This window comes from Salminus brasiliensis, unplaced genomic scaffold (genome assembly GCF_030463535.1).
Source record: "Salminus brasiliensis unplaced genomic scaffold, fSalBra1.hap2 scaffold_124, whole genome shotgun sequence".
Taxonomy (NCBI): domain Eukaryota; kingdom Metazoa; phylum Chordata; class Actinopteri; order Characiformes; family Bryconidae; genus Salminus; species Salminus brasiliensis.
Genome location: NW_027326656.1, coordinates 12,501 through 30,000, shown reverse-complemented (window position 1 = coordinate 30,000; position 17,500 = coordinate 12,501). Strand labels below are relative to the sequence as shown.

The 17,500-nt window shown below is 43.9% G+C and overlaps 1 protein-coding gene across 1 annotated transcript in view; it reads right to left on the bottom strand.

Moving 5' to 3' along the window:
- The window catches only part of LOC140548823 (voltage-dependent R-type calcium channel subunit alpha-1E-like), a gene marked incomplete at its 3' end in the record, with an annotated part of 54,610 nt that overhangs the window by 24,934 nt on the left and 12,176 nt on the right, over positions 1 to 17,500 (bottom strand). The window contains 12 exon segments of the mRNA XM_072671995.1: positions 769 to 838; positions 988 to 1,119; positions 2,002 to 2,114; positions 2,853 to 2,965; positions 3,787 to 3,996; positions 4,113 to 4,202; positions 4,838 to 4,891; positions 5,219 to 5,334; positions 6,623 to 6,726; positions 7,632 to 7,822; positions 10,086 to 10,244; positions 12,175 to 12,278. Of these exon segments, the coding sequence (XP_072528096.1) occupies positions 769 to 838; positions 988 to 1,119; positions 2,002 to 2,114; positions 2,853 to 2,965; positions 3,787 to 3,996; positions 4,113 to 4,202; positions 4,838 to 4,891; positions 5,219 to 5,334; positions 6,623 to 6,726; positions 7,632 to 7,822; positions 10,086 to 10,244; positions 12,175 to 12,278 (1,456 nt within the window).

The window sequence follows — 17,500 nt, the reverse complement described above, 5'->3', positions numbered from 1 at the left end:
GTTTTACAGTTTTAACACTTCACCAGCTTTGACTGGAGCGCTCTCTAGTGGGCGGGGTTTATGTAAATGTTACAGACTGTGATGTAACAGTTCTGGAGGTTTGGAAATGGCCTGTTTTAGAGCACTGTTCTGGTTCTGCTGGAGGTTCTTTAGAAGCAGGAGGAGGAACAGCAGTGTTTGAGCTTCACGGTTTCTCACGTCCATCTACTAAATTCTCACCATTCAACCATGACCAGATTCACTGATGGATGCAATGATGGAGAGATTTGCATAAAAACATTTAAAAAGCTTATGAACTAACCAGGCTTTAGGAGGAGACCGCTAGAGTTGAGACCACCAGCCTGAAATATGAGTAGGATAATAAGTAGTTGGAGGACCTTGGAGGGGAGTGGGGGGGAGTGGGGTGTTTGCAGTGGGGTGAAGGAGAGAGGTGAGAGCTCGGCAAAGATGTGATGATGTCATTTTGTCGGGGGCGTGGTGATGACTTTTTGGAAGAGCTGCTGACCAGTCAGATTTGGATGTGGGAGTGCGACACATGGGCGTGCTTTTTGATTGAATACTAGCAGAACTATATCAAGCCCATTGGACAACAGGAATATGTGATGGATTAGCCTTTGTTTAGAGGTCCAGATGAGGACTATATAAACTTTTTTAATTGACTTTTTAATTTAATTGAGTTTAATTGAGCTGGATTCATTTTTGCATCGCTTCTTTAAGAGCTTATCAGCTGACTGGACAAAATAGAGAGGCTTTACACCAGATCCATACCTGAAACACAGTCATGATGGCAGCTGGAAACGTATCAAAGTTAGTGGGAGTGTAATCCTCAAAGGTGAACCTGCAGGAGAAGGTGGCAGCTGTTAGATGGACGTCCAGTGGGCTTCATAAAGGCAAAGACACCCCTGAATGCCATTAACACTGCTAACACTGCTAACACTGGGACAGTGGGAGACTATTCCATTCACTCCATTACACACACACACTCACCGGCCCCCGAACAGCTGCATGCCCAGCAAAGCAAACACCACGATGAAGAGGAAGAGGAGGAAGAGCAGGCTGATGATGGACTTCATGGAATTCATCAGAGACACCACTAGGTTCCTCAATGACGCCCAGTACCTGAGAACCAACAATACACAGCAACTTGACACAAGGGACCTTTACACTTTACACAACAATTTGCATATGGCTACTTTACACAGGACTGCAACTTTACACACAGCACAGCTTTACACACAGCAATGTTACACATGGTAACTTTACACATAAACAACAGCTTTACACATGACACTTTTAACACAGCACATTTACACACAAGAACTTTACATGACAACAATTTTCTGTATAGAAGTTTCACCAATGGCAACCGCTGTACATACAAGACAGCAACCTTTTAACCCAGAAGCCACTTTACACTTTACGCATGCCACCTTTACATATAACAATGGATATACACAATAACTTCACACATGCCGGTTTTACACACAGCTTTACACATCTCAGTTTTATACACAAGAACTTCACTTACAACTTTACACAAGACAACTACTTTACAGACAACACCTCTGCACATGGCATTTTCATGCTCTGCACAACTTTACATGCAGCTTTACACATAACAATTACTTTACATGCAACACCTTTGCACATACACCTTTGCACTCAGCAGCTTTACACACAACTTTACACATAACTTCACTTGGAAAGCTTTGCACACAACTTTACACATAACTTCTTTACATGCAACATCTTTGAACATACACCTTTACACATGGCAGTTTTATGCACAACTTTACACATAACTTCACTTGGAAAGCTTTACACGTGACAACAACTTTACACAAGACAATTACTTTACAGGCAACACCTCTGCACATGGCACTTTCATGCTCAACACAACTTTACACATAACAACTACTTTACATGCAACACCTTTAAACATACACCTTTGCACTCAGCACCTTTACACACACAACACTACATCTGTTCTCCTGCACTCACTTGGTGATTTTGAAGATTCGGAGCAGTCGGAGGGCGCGCAGGACGCTGATGCCGAAGGACATGCCCGGCCTGAAGAAGCCCCAGATCACCTCAAAGATACTGCCTACAATCACCTACACAACACACATACACACAACACATGAATACACACAGCACACTTTCACAATGCGTACAAACGGTGAATGCTCTGTTAAGCGACACAGCCTGCAGTGATGTTGCTCATTAATCTAATAAAAAGTGTATCAGTGTACAGTCATACTGAGGATACTGGGCCTGTGTCCGGTGACCGTGGAAACGTGGATGGTTAAAATATCATCGAACGTAACATCACCTGGTTTAAAACCATATCCTACATTAATGGATCTATTTTATGCAAACCAGGGCAAGACACCAGCCTCCCCACACTGGACACTGGGTAAGTATTACTACCACATCTACTGTCCACAGCAGAAGAGATCAAAGTAGAGGTCAGGTCGTGGTTGTTGAGCAGCTCTGGTTGAACGTGGGGCTGCAGCCATCTATGAGGTACAGTGTTCATTTATAGACATCCCCTGACCACAGTGTCAGGTCTCACACAAGTAATATCGTGTCTCACCGCTCGTACATCTGTAGAGCGGTCTGAGACAGCCTTATTACACACTAAGGTGTATTATTCATTTTGCTTCAGGGCTTTAGGGCCAGGGACCGTCTCAAATTATTATAGGTAGTATATTTGTAAGTGCATCAGCTTCAGCTTCTGCAACACATTTACTGTACTCATACAGATCACAATGGTCATAATTGTGATATCCAGGATTCTGGATTATGGTCCAACGCAGTGAACCTCTTCTCCAAGCGGCCAGGTGACTCACCCCACAGTCGAAGCAGTTAAACGAGGAGTGGAAGTAGAGTCGGGGGCCGAGGCCGTACATCTTCAGAAACATCTCAGTCAGAAACAGACCCAGAAACAGGAACTCGGCATAATCTGTAACAAGAAATGCAAAAATGCCCAGATGTCACAGTTACGTAATACTAGAGAAGATGCTGAGCTACATGTCATACTGCAACCGGCCAGCAGAGGCGCTAGACCTGTCCATGTTTTCTAGAGTCATTAGAATAGTTTACATTTGTTTTCATTCCGGCTCGTCATCCTTCAAAACAAATAAATAATTGATAAATAAATAAATAAAAATCCATCTGGAAAGTGGGAGTCTGATCGTGGTTGGATGAGAAGCATAAACAGACTCCATTCTGACTCCCTATTGGTTTATAAGAGATCATCACACCTGCACACGTCCCGTCACTCTCCAGCAGCTCACAGCAGACGTCTGTAGTCTAGTATGAAGACTGTGTCCGTGGCAGAGACTCAAGAGAACTGCAGTGAAACGTCCCGACTGAGCCCCACATTTACATTCCAATAAAGCTTATTGATCACACGCCTCTGAAGTCTGACTTTCTGCAGCTTTACAGAACTTCTAGACAACGACTCCTCATATTTTCCTCCATGAAGCTCATGTTAATGCTCAGTAGAGCACAGAGACGCTCCTTTAATAGAGCTGATATTACTGAAATGCTTTTACTGGAGTAAAAAGCTTAAGCTTAAGTCTTTTAAACCCATGTCAATACTTTTGACACCTCTGACCCTGTGGTATGTTATACTCTGGATATACAGTGTGATACAGATGCAGTGTGGACGCAAACTGTGTAAGCTCTGGAAATCTGGGAACAGGGACATCAGAAATACGACAGACCTTGACCTTGTAGGACTTGAAGGTCTGGCTGCAGTAAACCCAAATGTGCACTTACAGAGGAAACTGGACAGCAAGGGTGGCTGCTTATGATGGACTATGGCCACACAGAGGGTGTTGAGGGCCACCAGGCCCAGCACGGTCCAGTAGAAGGTGTGCGTTTTCACCATTCGGCGGATGGAGATACGTAGCATTCTCTCTTTCCTCCGAAAATACGCTGTGGGTCCTCGTTTAGCACTGCGGATACTCGCCCTGTTCAGAGGCACTCCTGAGAAAGCCAACAGAGAAGACGACTCTAGACACTTCTCTCAGAGCTGATGTGTAACCTGGTTTTATTCGCCAGAGTGATAATCTTACCTACAGCATCAGATACTCTGTTCTTACCAACAGAAGCGATGTCTGCGTACTGCTCCTCTGGACCACGCCTGATGGCGTCCACACCTCGCCTCTTTATGGTGGTGGCTCTCTTCAGCACTGTCCAGAAAAACATGAGAGCATTTAGTGAGTCAGAAGGTTGGAGTTTTAGAACTTTTTTCTGCTCCTCAGACATATCCTTTTGGACTTTATTTTGCTTAAAATACTATAAATTGAAATGACAAAAGTATTGGGACACCTTCTCATTCATTGTTTCTTGTGAAATCAAGGGTATTAAAAAGAGCTGATCCTGCTTTTGTTGGAGTGACTGTTTCTACTGTCCAGAGAAGAAGAAGTTCTACTAGATTTTGGAGGAGGAGCATTGTTGTGAGGGTTTGATTGCATTCAACAAGAGCGTTAGTGAGGTCAGAATGTTGGATGATGATCACTACTCCACCTCATCATCCCCAACTCCCCAACTCATCCCATCAAAAAGTATTGGCTGGAGCTCCACCACCATCCATCATTCCAGAGAACACAACCCAGGCCTGGCATTAGGCATTAGGCATTAGGTGCCAATAGGTTCAGTGTGTGTGCATTTGCAACAGGTGCAACTTTAATTAACTGAACGCCTTCATTAGAAGGAGTGTCCACAAACCTTTTGGACATGGAGTGTATTTGTGAGAATTTCTGAGAAGACTCTTGGAAGACTAGGATGAGACTGTGGAAGTGCAGAGGCTGTTTGATATACTCACCGTCCAGAGCAGATGGTCCAGAGTTCTTATTCTCCTCAGCCAGCATCACCTCTTCTGAAAACACAATGAGCGAACACCCTTCAGACTCAGACAAAGACCAGTGGTGAATGCACTGAAGATCAGAACATGGTTGGAGAGGATTATTCTGGAGGAGTCTTAGTGTCTTATTTAAACCTCAGACGTTTAGTCTGGTCTGATCTTGATGGTTGAAGCTGGTGGTGAAGAAGATCAGCATTTATGAGCTCACTATTTTAGATATACGTAACTTTCAATGGCAAAATTGAAATCAAATAAGAACCAATAGGTGGAACTTCATTCCAGAGGTCTAGACTGCTGTAGAAATCTGTGTGAGCTGTGAGGGCTAGAGACGCAGAGCAGCACCTGCCCTGTCGATCCAGGCTCTATACCCATTCAGCTCGCGCTCGATCTGCTGCTGCCGCCGCAACTTCATAAACGCCCGGCGGTTTTCCACTCGCTCCCTCTCCTTCGCAAACTCCCTGCAGGAGCATGCAAGCACACACACACACACACACACACACATGACAAAACACACACATGCAAGCATGTAAACATCTCCAGCGAAACAGTGATACACACTCACCATACAGAGCTTATCTAGAACCGACATGTGTCCAGATCAGACACTGGCCCAGAAAGGACAATCAGCTAGATCAGATACTTGTCCAAATCTGACAGTTGACAAGAAGCAATATTTGCTTGGGTCCAGAATTGATATAGACCTGACAATGACCCAAAACCAACAGTTGTCCAGAACTCAAACCTGCCCAAATTAGACATTCGCCCAAAACTGAAAGGCAATCAGCTATGACCCCTGGCCAGAGCCACCACTTGCTTAGATCAGACATTCTTCCAGAACCGACACTTACTCAGAACTAACACTTGCCCAGATCAAACACTCGCCTGCGACCAATATTTGCCCAGAATGTTACTATCCCAGATCTGACACTTACCCAGAACCAACACACACCTAGAGTGTGTCTTATACTCAGCCAGAACCGACAGAATCTCACTAGCCCGATTCCTGATGCTTATATCCAACACTTACCCCAAACTGACACTCTCAGATTGACACTTGCCTAGATCTGACAGTCAACCTGAACAGAGATTGGACACTGACACCCACCAGAGACACTCATCCAGAACTGATACTCATCCAGAACTGACACTCATCCAGAACTGATTCTCATCCAGAACTGATATTCATCCAGAACTGATACTTTCCCAGAACTGACACTCATCCAGAACTGATATTCATCCAGAACTGATATTTTCCCAGAACTGATATTCATCCAGAACTGACACTCATCCAGAACTGATATTCATCCAGAACTGACACTCATCCAGAACTGATACTTTCCCAGAACTGACACTCATCCAGAACTGATATTCATCCAGAACTGACACTCATCCAGAACTGATATTCATCCAGAACTGACACTCGTCCAGAACTGATATTCATCCAGAACTGACACTCATCCAGAACTGATACTTTCCCAGAACTGACACTCATCCAGAACTGATATTCATCCAGAACTGATATTCATCCAGAACTGACACTCATCCAGAACTGATATTCATCCAGAACTGACACTTTCCCAGAACTGACACTCATCCAGAACTGATATTCATCCAGAACTGACACTCATCCAGAACTGACACTCATCCAGAACTGATATTAATCCAGAACTGACACTTTCCCAGAACTGACACTTGCCTAGATCCACACTCATTTTAAACCAACACTTGCTTAGAACCAACACTTACCCCGACAGGACTCCCAGCACCAAGTTCAGCACAAAGAAGGATCCGATTATGATGAGTGGAATGAAGTACAGCCAGTTGTATGAGGGACCCAAAGCATCGTTAGCCTGCATAGAGAAAACACACCGTCTTAATCATCAGTCTTAAAACTCTGAACTCTCACTTCCCTTTAGTTCTGTCCCAAACAGTTCTGCAGTATGAATTACATCCCACACTACCCAGAATAGACTGTTAAAGAGCCCAGAGCCAGAGTACAGAGGAACGAAATGAAAGAGGCTCATGAGATTCAGTATGTTCTTTTAAACATACAGCGGGACTCGAACCTCTCAAACAAGCATAATAAACATAATTCACTTACTTTGGGCAAACAGTGAAACATAATGTAAACAGGAACTTGCTTCTACTGCCTCTTGATTTCATTATCGAACCCTTAAAGTCTGACCATTTAATAATTGCCAGCAATTTCTGTTTATTTGACCTCATGACCATTTACTGAAAAACATATGGGCAGTGGTGGCTCAGTGGTCAAAGCTCTGGGCTGTTGATGACAGGGTTGTGGGTTCGATACCCCAACAGTGGCAACTTTGCAAAGTAGGGTATCGAACTCACAACCCTCTAATCAATAATCCTTCTTATTATTGTATTATTATTCTTAATACAATAATTCATTAATAACTAATAAATCTGTATTTATTTTTCTGAAGCATTTTGTGCATCCATGATCCACCATGAGGCAGAAAACATTTATTGCTGTGAATAAATTGCATTTATTATGTAGTTATTATTGTTTCTTACTTAATATGATTTAATCAATAATAATATAATTATCACACTGATGTTGCAGAGGTCTCAAAAAACTAACATATGTATTAAATTACATGATGATCCACTTTTAACAGAGCTGACTGCATCCCTCTTGCCTGGCCATGTTTGGATATGGCCAGTATATGACTCTCTAAATCCTTGCACCTTTCAAGAAGGGCACTGAGAGATGTTCTGAGACGTCGCTTACGTTATAAAGCACGGTGGTCCAGCCCTCCATGGTGATGCACTGAAAGACGGTCAGCACAGCGAAGAGGATGTTATCAAACTGGGTGATTCCATCATTGGGCCCAATCCACGAATCAGTGCAGATATACTTATTCGGACACGGTCTGAAACCGCAGGGGAACTCCAACTTCCACACAGCCACTGTATCATTCTCTATGAGACACACACACACACACACACACACACCACTTTTACTTTCTTTATTCTGGAAGAAAACAACAAGAACACTGTTAGCATATTCAGCAGAAGTAAACTACACGTCCAAAAGTTTGTGGACATGTCTTCAAACGATTGCATTCAGTTGCACCCATTGCTGACATAGATGTGCAATTGCACACCAGCTTGTCTAGTCCCTGTAGAAAAGTACTGCCATAACAATAGGACTCTATGGAGCAGATGAACCAGCTTTGGATGTCAACCTGACCTAGTGGCAACAAGGAAACGGTGATGAGAGCTGGATGGAGCTCCTTGCCTAACAACCTGTGCTGCAAGTAAACTGTCAAGCTTTCAGACTGAAATTGCAGCCTTACAGAACAGGACAAGCTGAAGGAGGAGAAATGAGGACACATTCTTCTAGAATGTCAAAAACTGCCATTGCCAACTTCACAAAGGTTTTAGGCAGAGGTCTAAAATGGCAATAAATGCGTCTCGAATCAACCTCCCGGGCTAAAATACGGACCTCACAAAAGTGGCGAGAAAACCCATTAAAAAGCCCAAGAAACAAGAAGTTTGGGTCTCAACTGAGGGTTTCATGACCTGTTGGGTCAAAAGCTGGGCTAGAACCAGACGGGCCATTCCTACCAAAAAGAAGGAACGCCCTCTACACCAGCCTGGACCATGCTCACACAGGAGTCTCTGAGAAATACAAAATCATCCTTAGGAACTTCAGTCCCAGAGACCACAAGTAGGTCACATGTAGGAGGGGGGCTCTGTAGGAGAACATTTACCATCACCTCTTCAGGCAGATAACAGGTTCAAGCATTCTGGATGCATCCCAGCTGCCACTTCATCTCATATTGTGATTAGATTGCTGCTACTTTTAAAATGCCCTTCCCTATTTATGTCTACCCCTCTTATTTTCTTAATTTATTTTATTATTTTATTTATTCATAATTGCTGTTTGGGTGGAACTGGGACCTTGAGGTCTCAATTTTGTTCTATCCCCATTACATTTACATTTATGGCATTTAGCTGATGCTCTTATCCAGAGCGACTTACAAGGTTACTCATATTACAGAGGAGGGCCAACCTAGTGTTAGGAGTCTTGCCCAAGGACTCCTATTAGCGTAGCGCAGCATAGTCACCCAGACTGGGAATCGAACCCCAGTTTCCCCACGTGGTGTAGTAGCTCACTGGCAGGTAGTAGTGTTATCTGTTGCGCCACACCAACCACCAATGTGATGTGATTGACAATAAAGTCTCCATGAATCCTTGACCCCTTGGGAAGCTGGCACTGTAATCAGGTAACCTCCAAAGTTGGTGCTTGAATGACTTCCAGAACTTGTTTTTTTTTTGGAGGAAATGTAGCAAGTACATAAAATTACAAGCATATGCAGTGCTTGGACCCCTAAGAAGCTTAGCCCTCCTTTAGAGGTTAACTCTGACAATCTGGGAGAGTTAAGGGTTGCAATTCTTCCAAACCCTCCAAGGTGAGGTTTTCCCTGGGGGTGTTGGATACTGGAACATGCTAAAGTCCAGGACTACCAGGATAAGAAATATCAGGGCTGGACTGACAACAAGACCGCAGATATTGAACTACTCACTGCCAGACACAAGGTAGGCCTTCTGTGCCTGGCAAGGGGACAGTGACTGCTAAGCCAAAAGAGCTCGCATCCCACAGCCAAGGCCAGTGTCTGTCTGTGGGTGAAGGAACTTAAAAATAGATGCCCTGGAGATTTACCGTTATTCCAATCGACTCACGCTAAGGGTTTCTTAAACGCAACCCCAGTTAGCAGACAGATCTGGGCCAAAAACTGCCCAGTTAAGGCACGTAAGGGCAGCTATGGCCATGACAAGTGTACTGTGGACCAAAACTGTCCAAGCTGTGACAGCATTTCTTTGTGTTCACTGTGGCATTCGAACTCTGGGGGAACTCATGTGACCCATGTGTAGCTCACAGTATCCAGCCATAACATTAAAACCACCTGACTAATACCAAAACAGCTCGGACCATCGAGCCATGAATGCCATAATGTTATGGCTGTGGTTCCACAGAGGCATGCTGGCCAAATCTGGCCCATTTAATCTTCTGGTTTCATGCATTCAGGGGTCCATTTAAAGAGGGTTTGATCCAAGCTAGTGGAGTGGAGGACCGCCCGAGTCTGGTCCTTGTGATCTACACCCTTGGAGAGTTTATGGTTGGCTATCAGATCCCTAATGATCATTATGTGTGTGTCTGCAGGTGTGTATGTGTTACCCCGTATATCTGGAGCTGGTAAGCACGTGTTGTGCAGGCGTCCGCTGTAGAACTCCAGACCAATGATGGCGAACATGAGGATGGCGAAGAACAGCAGCAGCCCAATCTGTAGCAGGGGTACCATGGCTTTCATGATAGACTTCAGCACTATCTGTAGACCTGGGATACACACAGACAAGACACAGATACATATACACAACTGGTCAAAAGTGTTTAGACGTTTTTCTTAACAGTTAAGCTCATTAAGTCCAGTTAGTGACCTCAAATGGTACGAAGGTAGCACTGGACCAAGTCTCAGTTTCAGCTGTGAAGAGAAGAGCTGCAGGTTTGAAGGCTGTATGTGATCTACTCATACCAGCGCAACACACACTAACACACACACACACTCCTGAGAATGACCCACCATCTAAATACTACAGCATGCTCTGTGGTGGTCAGTCCTGTGGGGTCCTGAGTCTTCAGAGAAACAGATGGTCACAGTCTGGAACTATAGAACTGCACAGTGCTCCTATACAGTCAGTGGAGCTGAGGTGGTGTTAATGTTATGGCTGATTGGTGTATACATACTCACATTAGAGACTTAAAATGAGCTTCATAATTCATAAAAGTGCGTAATTTTAATTTCGTACGTTTTATTTTACATTGTCTGCATGTTTCATTTTTTTCCCCCAAGTATGAAAGTAATACAAATGATTTAATTATTAAGTATTTCATATTTGTGTTGAACAATTATGATGAAAATGAGAAAACACAGATGATGTATCACTACTTTGCAGACATTTCTAGTCAGCCAGGTTAGTCAGCACTGTCTCTGTAGTTCAGATGAATAATTAGGGCCTTACGTTAGCAATCAGAGCCCACACTGTTAAAAGGAGAAGATCCTTGAGGAACTTCTGGAGGTTCTTCAGTTTGAAACTGTGAAGGAACCTCGTACAGTGCTGTTATGAACCTTCAATAAAATTCCTTAAAGGTGCCTCATAGTAGTTTTAATCTCCAAAAGTCCCTCAAGGATCTCATACCTTTACCAGTATATCTGACCCCTGACTTTACAGCCCTCAGCCCTAAGCCAGAGGTATCAAGTATCACAGTACGAATACTTCATTACTTTACTACAGTAGAAATGTTGGTTATCTAAACTGTACTGGAGTATTCATTATATTTCAGACTTTTTACTTCTACTTCTTACATTTTCACCCAATTATCTGAACTTTCTCCTCCTTTCATTTTAAAATCAGCCTCGTTCCTCCTATTTCATTTCCCTTAGTTTTCATTCCGGCTCTTCATCAATAAAAAACCCTCTCCAGATAAATCTCTCCATCCGGAAAGTGTGAGTCTGATCCTGATTGGATGAGAAGTATAAACAGACACTATTCTGACTCCCTATTGGTTTATAAGAGATCATCACACCTGCACACGTCCCGTCCCTCTCCAGCGAGCTCACAGCAGACGTCTGTAGTCTAGTATGAAGACTGTGTCCGTGGCAGAGACTCAAGAGAGCTGCAGTGAAACGTCCCGACTGAGCCCCACATTTACATTCCAATAAAGCTTATTGATCACACGCCTCTGAAGTCTGACTTTCTGCAGCTTTACAGAACTTCTAGACAACGACTCCTCATATTTTCCTCCATGAAGCTCATGTTGATGCTCAGTAGAGCACAGAGACACTCCTTTAATAGAGCTGATATTACTGAAATGCTTCATTTTCAATGGGCAGATCTGCAGCTGAAACAGGAGCCTAGTGCAGCCCAACATTTTTAACATCAACATTTTAATAGATCATTCTCCTCATTATGGCTTTTAGAGAAATGGGGTTTTGGGGAGGGGGGGGGGGTAGTGCACTATAGACCCCTGTGGCTCGGCCTAAGCTTTCGGTCTTAGTTTTCCTTCCATTACTTTTACTTTTCTACTTGAAGTGGTTCTGAAACCAGTACTTTTACACTTTTACTGGAGTAAAAAGCTTCAGTTGATACTTCAGCTTCTATAGAAGTCTTTTAAACCCTCGTATCTCCACTCACTTCTACCTGAGGAATCAGTGTGAATACTTTTGACACTGTGGTGTTCAGTGTTTGGATGCAGATCAGAAACATACTGGGAATTCCAGACACCAGCTTCAGCGGCCTCAGCACACGTACTGCCCTCAGCGTCCGCAGGTCCACTGGGATGTTCATATGAGCTCCTGCTGTGGCTAGAATCCTGCAGAGAGATAAAGGTACAGTAAATCAATCACACCTGATTCATTCCTCCATTGCTGAGAGTAGGGTGTTGTTCATTCTTCAGATTCAGACACAAACATCATCAAGAGCACAAACGTAAGGCCCAGGAGATGACTCAGGGCCAGGGGTCAGAAATAAGCAACAATATACTCCACAGATAAGTTATCTGGCTGAAGGTTCGTTTATAGGGATGTCTCAACCACCTTATTTTGACCAGATAGGTCTCCAATACGTTAGTATGTAAATTAATTAATTAAATAAATAAATAACTGTAAAATAAAGATTAACCTTTATTATTGTTATTATTATTATTATTATTATTATTATTATTATTAATAATAATAATAATAATAATAATAACAATAATAATAATAATAACAATAATAATAATCACCTTATTATTATTTATTCTCAAAGCATAAGAAATTTCTAAAATGACCTTTGACCTATAACCACATGACGTTCACACTACCTATGCACTACCTATCCCCAAGTAGTAGGGAACTTCCCTCTGGGGGAAGGGATTTCCCTCTGTTACGTAGCGGTGGGCCCCACCTCCCAACGGTCATCATCTTAACATCCCTAACCGTGCTGAGAGGGAGACCACTAGTCGAAGCTGGGAGACATTGCTGACCGTCACTGAATAAAGAAGATTAAAGTCATACTGATGTTTTTAAGTAAAGCTATTTCTGAATATGAACGACTGCAACCAATCACACACACACACACACACACACACACACACACACACATACACAAATACACACACACACACATACACATACACACATACACACACACATACACAAATACACACACACATACACACATACACAAATACACACACACACACATACACATACACACATACACACACACATACACAAATACACACACACATACACACACACACACATACACATACACACATACACACACACATACACAAATACACACACACATACACACATACACAAATACACACACACACACATACACATACACACATACACACACACATACACAAATACACACACACATACACACACACACACACACATACACACATACACACATACACAAATAAACACACACACACACACACACACACACATAATACTTTACTGTTCTGCATATTGCAGTCACATCTGGAGTGTCACTTAGGTGTCAGATTTTATATTTAATTTATATATTTTTATATATATTTATTGTACTTTTAATAATATTGTAATATCTGAGAAAGGAATTCATCTAGTGAAACAAAGATGGAGTGATATGAAATCACTGATACAGGGAATCAATCACAGAAATAAAGAAATACATTAATAATAATTATAAAAACAGTAAACTGTGTTTTTGCATATTCAGAAAAAAAGATTAAATAAGATAGAAGCAATTAAAGCAATAGTTTGGCCAAAAACTGGAGCTATGAGGCTAATGTAGCTAGCAAGTAATGGAAGCTTATATGCTTATACCCCACCAATTAGCATTGTGCTAACTAAAGGTAAAGGTGCACGTATTTGTCACTGTACAGCAAAATGTGTCCTCCGCATTTAACCCATCTGGTAGTGAACACACACTCACATGTGTTAGGGGCAGTGAGTACACACACACACACACACACACACACACACACACACACACACACAGCGGTGGGCAGCCAACTCCAGCGCCCGGGGAGCAGAGAGGGTGAAGAGCCTTGCTCAAGGGCCCAACAGTGGCAGCTTGCCGAGCCCAGGAATCAAACCCACAACCCTGTTATCAATATCCCGGCACTCTAACCGCTGAGCCACCACTGCCCACTGCATGTCTGAGTCATCACACACACTCAAAGTAAGAGGAGGTGTCCAGTAATCTCTGATAGGCTTACTAATGTGTGTTCTGTCACTGTAGGACTTACTGTTATCTAGAACATGGTCTACCGCTACTACCCGGGGGTCACAAGTACAAATCACAAGCCATGCCACTTTGCCGGCAGCCGGAGTCTAATAGAGCACAACTGGCCGTGCTCTCTCTCCGGGTGGGTAGATGGCGCTCTCTCCCCTCATCACTCTAAAAGCAATGTTGGCCGGCACCGGCGTCTGTTAGCTGGTGTGGTGGAGCTTCAGCAGGTCAGCTGAAGTGCATCAGCAGCAGTCAGAGAGGAGGTGGTGTCTGGCTTCACACGTATGGGAGCAGACATGTGATAAGCTCTTACTCTCCTAGAGTCAGGAGCTTTGCTAGTGCTGGGGGGAGCTGCGAAAGGGTGGGATAACTGGCAGAAACCCTGACCCTAACCCTGACCCTGACCCTAACCTTAACCCTAACCCTAACCCTAACCCTGACCCTGACCCTAACCCTAAACTAACCCTAACCCTAACCCTAACCCTAACTCTAACCCTGACCCTGACCCTGACCCTGACCCTGACCCTAACCCTAAACCTGACCCTGACTCTGACTCTGACACTGACTCTGACCCTAACCCTAAACCTGACCCTGACTCTGACTCTGACCCTAACTTTAACCCTAACTTTAACCCTGACCCTGACCCTGACCCTAACCTTAACCCTGACCCTGACCCTAACCTTAACCTTAACCCTAACCCTAACCTCAACCCTGACCCTAACCTTAACCCTAACCCTAACCCTAACCCTGACCCTGACCCTAACCTTAACCCTGACCCTGACCCTGACCCTGACCCTAACCTTAACCCTGACCCTAACCTTAACCCTAAACTAACCCTAACCCTAACCCTAACTCTAACCCTGACCCTGACCCTGACCCTGACCCTGACCCTGACTCTGACCCTGACCCTAACCCTAAACCTGACCCTGACTCTGACTCTGACCCTAACTTTAACCCTGACCCTAACTTTAACCCTGACCCTGACCCTAACCTCAACCCTGACCCTAACCTTAACCCTAACCCTAACCCTGACCCTGACCCTAACCTTAACCCTGACCCTGACCTTAACCCTGACCCTAACCTTAACCCTAACCCTAACCCTGACCCTGACCCTAACCTTAACCCTGACCCTAACCTTAACCCTAACCTAACCCTAACCCTGACCCTAACCCTGACTCTGACTCTGACCCTGACCTTAACCCTAACCTAACCTGTTATGGTTACGTGCTGGTTAGGGATTTTTTTAATGAAAAAAACACACACACACACACACACACACACAGTACAATATGACAGATGGCATATGAATGATTAAGACAGCAGCAGATCAATTATTCATCAGGGCTAAAGAGCAAACACTGAGCTAACAGAGAGAGAGCGAGAGAGAGAGAGAGAGCGAGAGAGAGCGAGAGCGAGAGAGAGAGAGCGAGAGAGAGAGAGAGAGAGAGAGAGAGAGAGAGATTTCATTTTCATAAGTCATATAATAGGTAAATATCAGAATACACCATAAACACACTGTAAACAGTATTTTCCTAATTTTAAGATCAATAAATTGATTAACATAAACAAGAACAGCTCCAGCACCGAGGTTCCTCACACCTACAGCTTCTTCACACTCCAGTGTGGGTGTAAACCAGTGCGACTGGTGGGTGTAGACCAGTTTCTGGTCCAGGACTGTGTTTAATACGGAGAAATAAACAGTAAGATCCACTTACTACCCCCCCCCCCCCTCACACACACACACACACACACACACACACACACACAGCACATGCCATTTGAGTTTGGCATTTGTGGCTCAGTGGCTCTTAGCTCAGTTCCCCACTGTGAAAGCTTCTCATGCTGTCAGCTCCTGTCATTCATCATCACCCCTCCAAACACCCTCCATCACCCCACAAATCACCTGCCAATCACCAGCGTTCCACCTAAAATCATCTCACCTAATAACGCTCCGAAATCGTGCCCCCAAAATAACCTCTGATTCCCACCAAGTGCCTGAATCAGAAATAGCGGCCAATCACACGCAAGGTCACTGAAACCCTACAACCAATCATAGTCAACCACACAGCAACCCTACAGCCAATCACAGCCAACCACACAGCAAACCTATAACCGATCATAGTCAATCACACAGCAACCCTATAACCGATCATAGTCAACCACACAGCAACCCTATAACCGATCATAGTCAATCACACAGCAACCCTATAACCGATCATAGTCAATCACACAGTAACCCTACAGCCAATCACAGCCAACCACACAGCAACCCTATAACCGATCATAGTCAATCACACAGCAACCCTATAACCGATCATAGTCAATCACACAGTAACCCTACAGCCAATCACAGCCAACCACACAGCAACCCTATAACCGATCATAGTCAATCACACAGCAACCCTACAGCCAATCACAGCCAACCACACAGCAAACCTATAACCGCTCATAGTCAATCACACAGCAACCCTATAACCGATCATAGTCAATCACACAGCAACCCTATAACCGATCATAGTCAATCACACAGCAAACCCTATAACCGCTCATAGTCAATCACACAGTAACCCTACAGCCAATCACAGCCAACCACACAGCAAACCTATAACCGATCATAGTCAATCACACAGCAACCCTATAACCGATCATAGTCAATCACACAGCAAACCCTATAACCGCTCATAGTCAATCACACAGTAACCCTACAGCCAATCACAGCCAACCACACAGCAAACCTATAACCGATCATAGTCAATCACACAGTAAACCTACAGCCAATCACAGCCAATCAAACACCAACACTATAATCAATCACAGCCAATCACACAGTAACTCTATAACCAATCATATGCAAGCACACAGAAACCAACTGCCAATCTCATGCAAGGTCACTAAAACCCAATCAACCAATCACACAGAAACAATCACGCAGTAACACAGGTGCTGTGCAGGTAATGTGTAAGTATAGAGGAGCTGCAGAGTGGACGCTCACACTGACCCTAAGGAAATCTAGGTGTGTGTGAAATCAATCTGTGTTCTGGGATCTCACGAGCTCATCACACCAGACCACTTGATCACCTGATCACCTGATCACCTAACCACCTGATCACCCGACCTTCTCTGTGAAGAATAACTCTTTACTTATTCTCTTTCTAGCAGTGTCATCTTCTCCTCATCTCCACACACACACACACACACCCTCGACACACACCCTCGACACACACAAAGGAAGCAGGAACTGCTTTTCCACAATCACACATCAGTACCAGATTTAATTCTGCGAGATATAAATAGCCGGGTTCTCTTACAGCAGCGGGA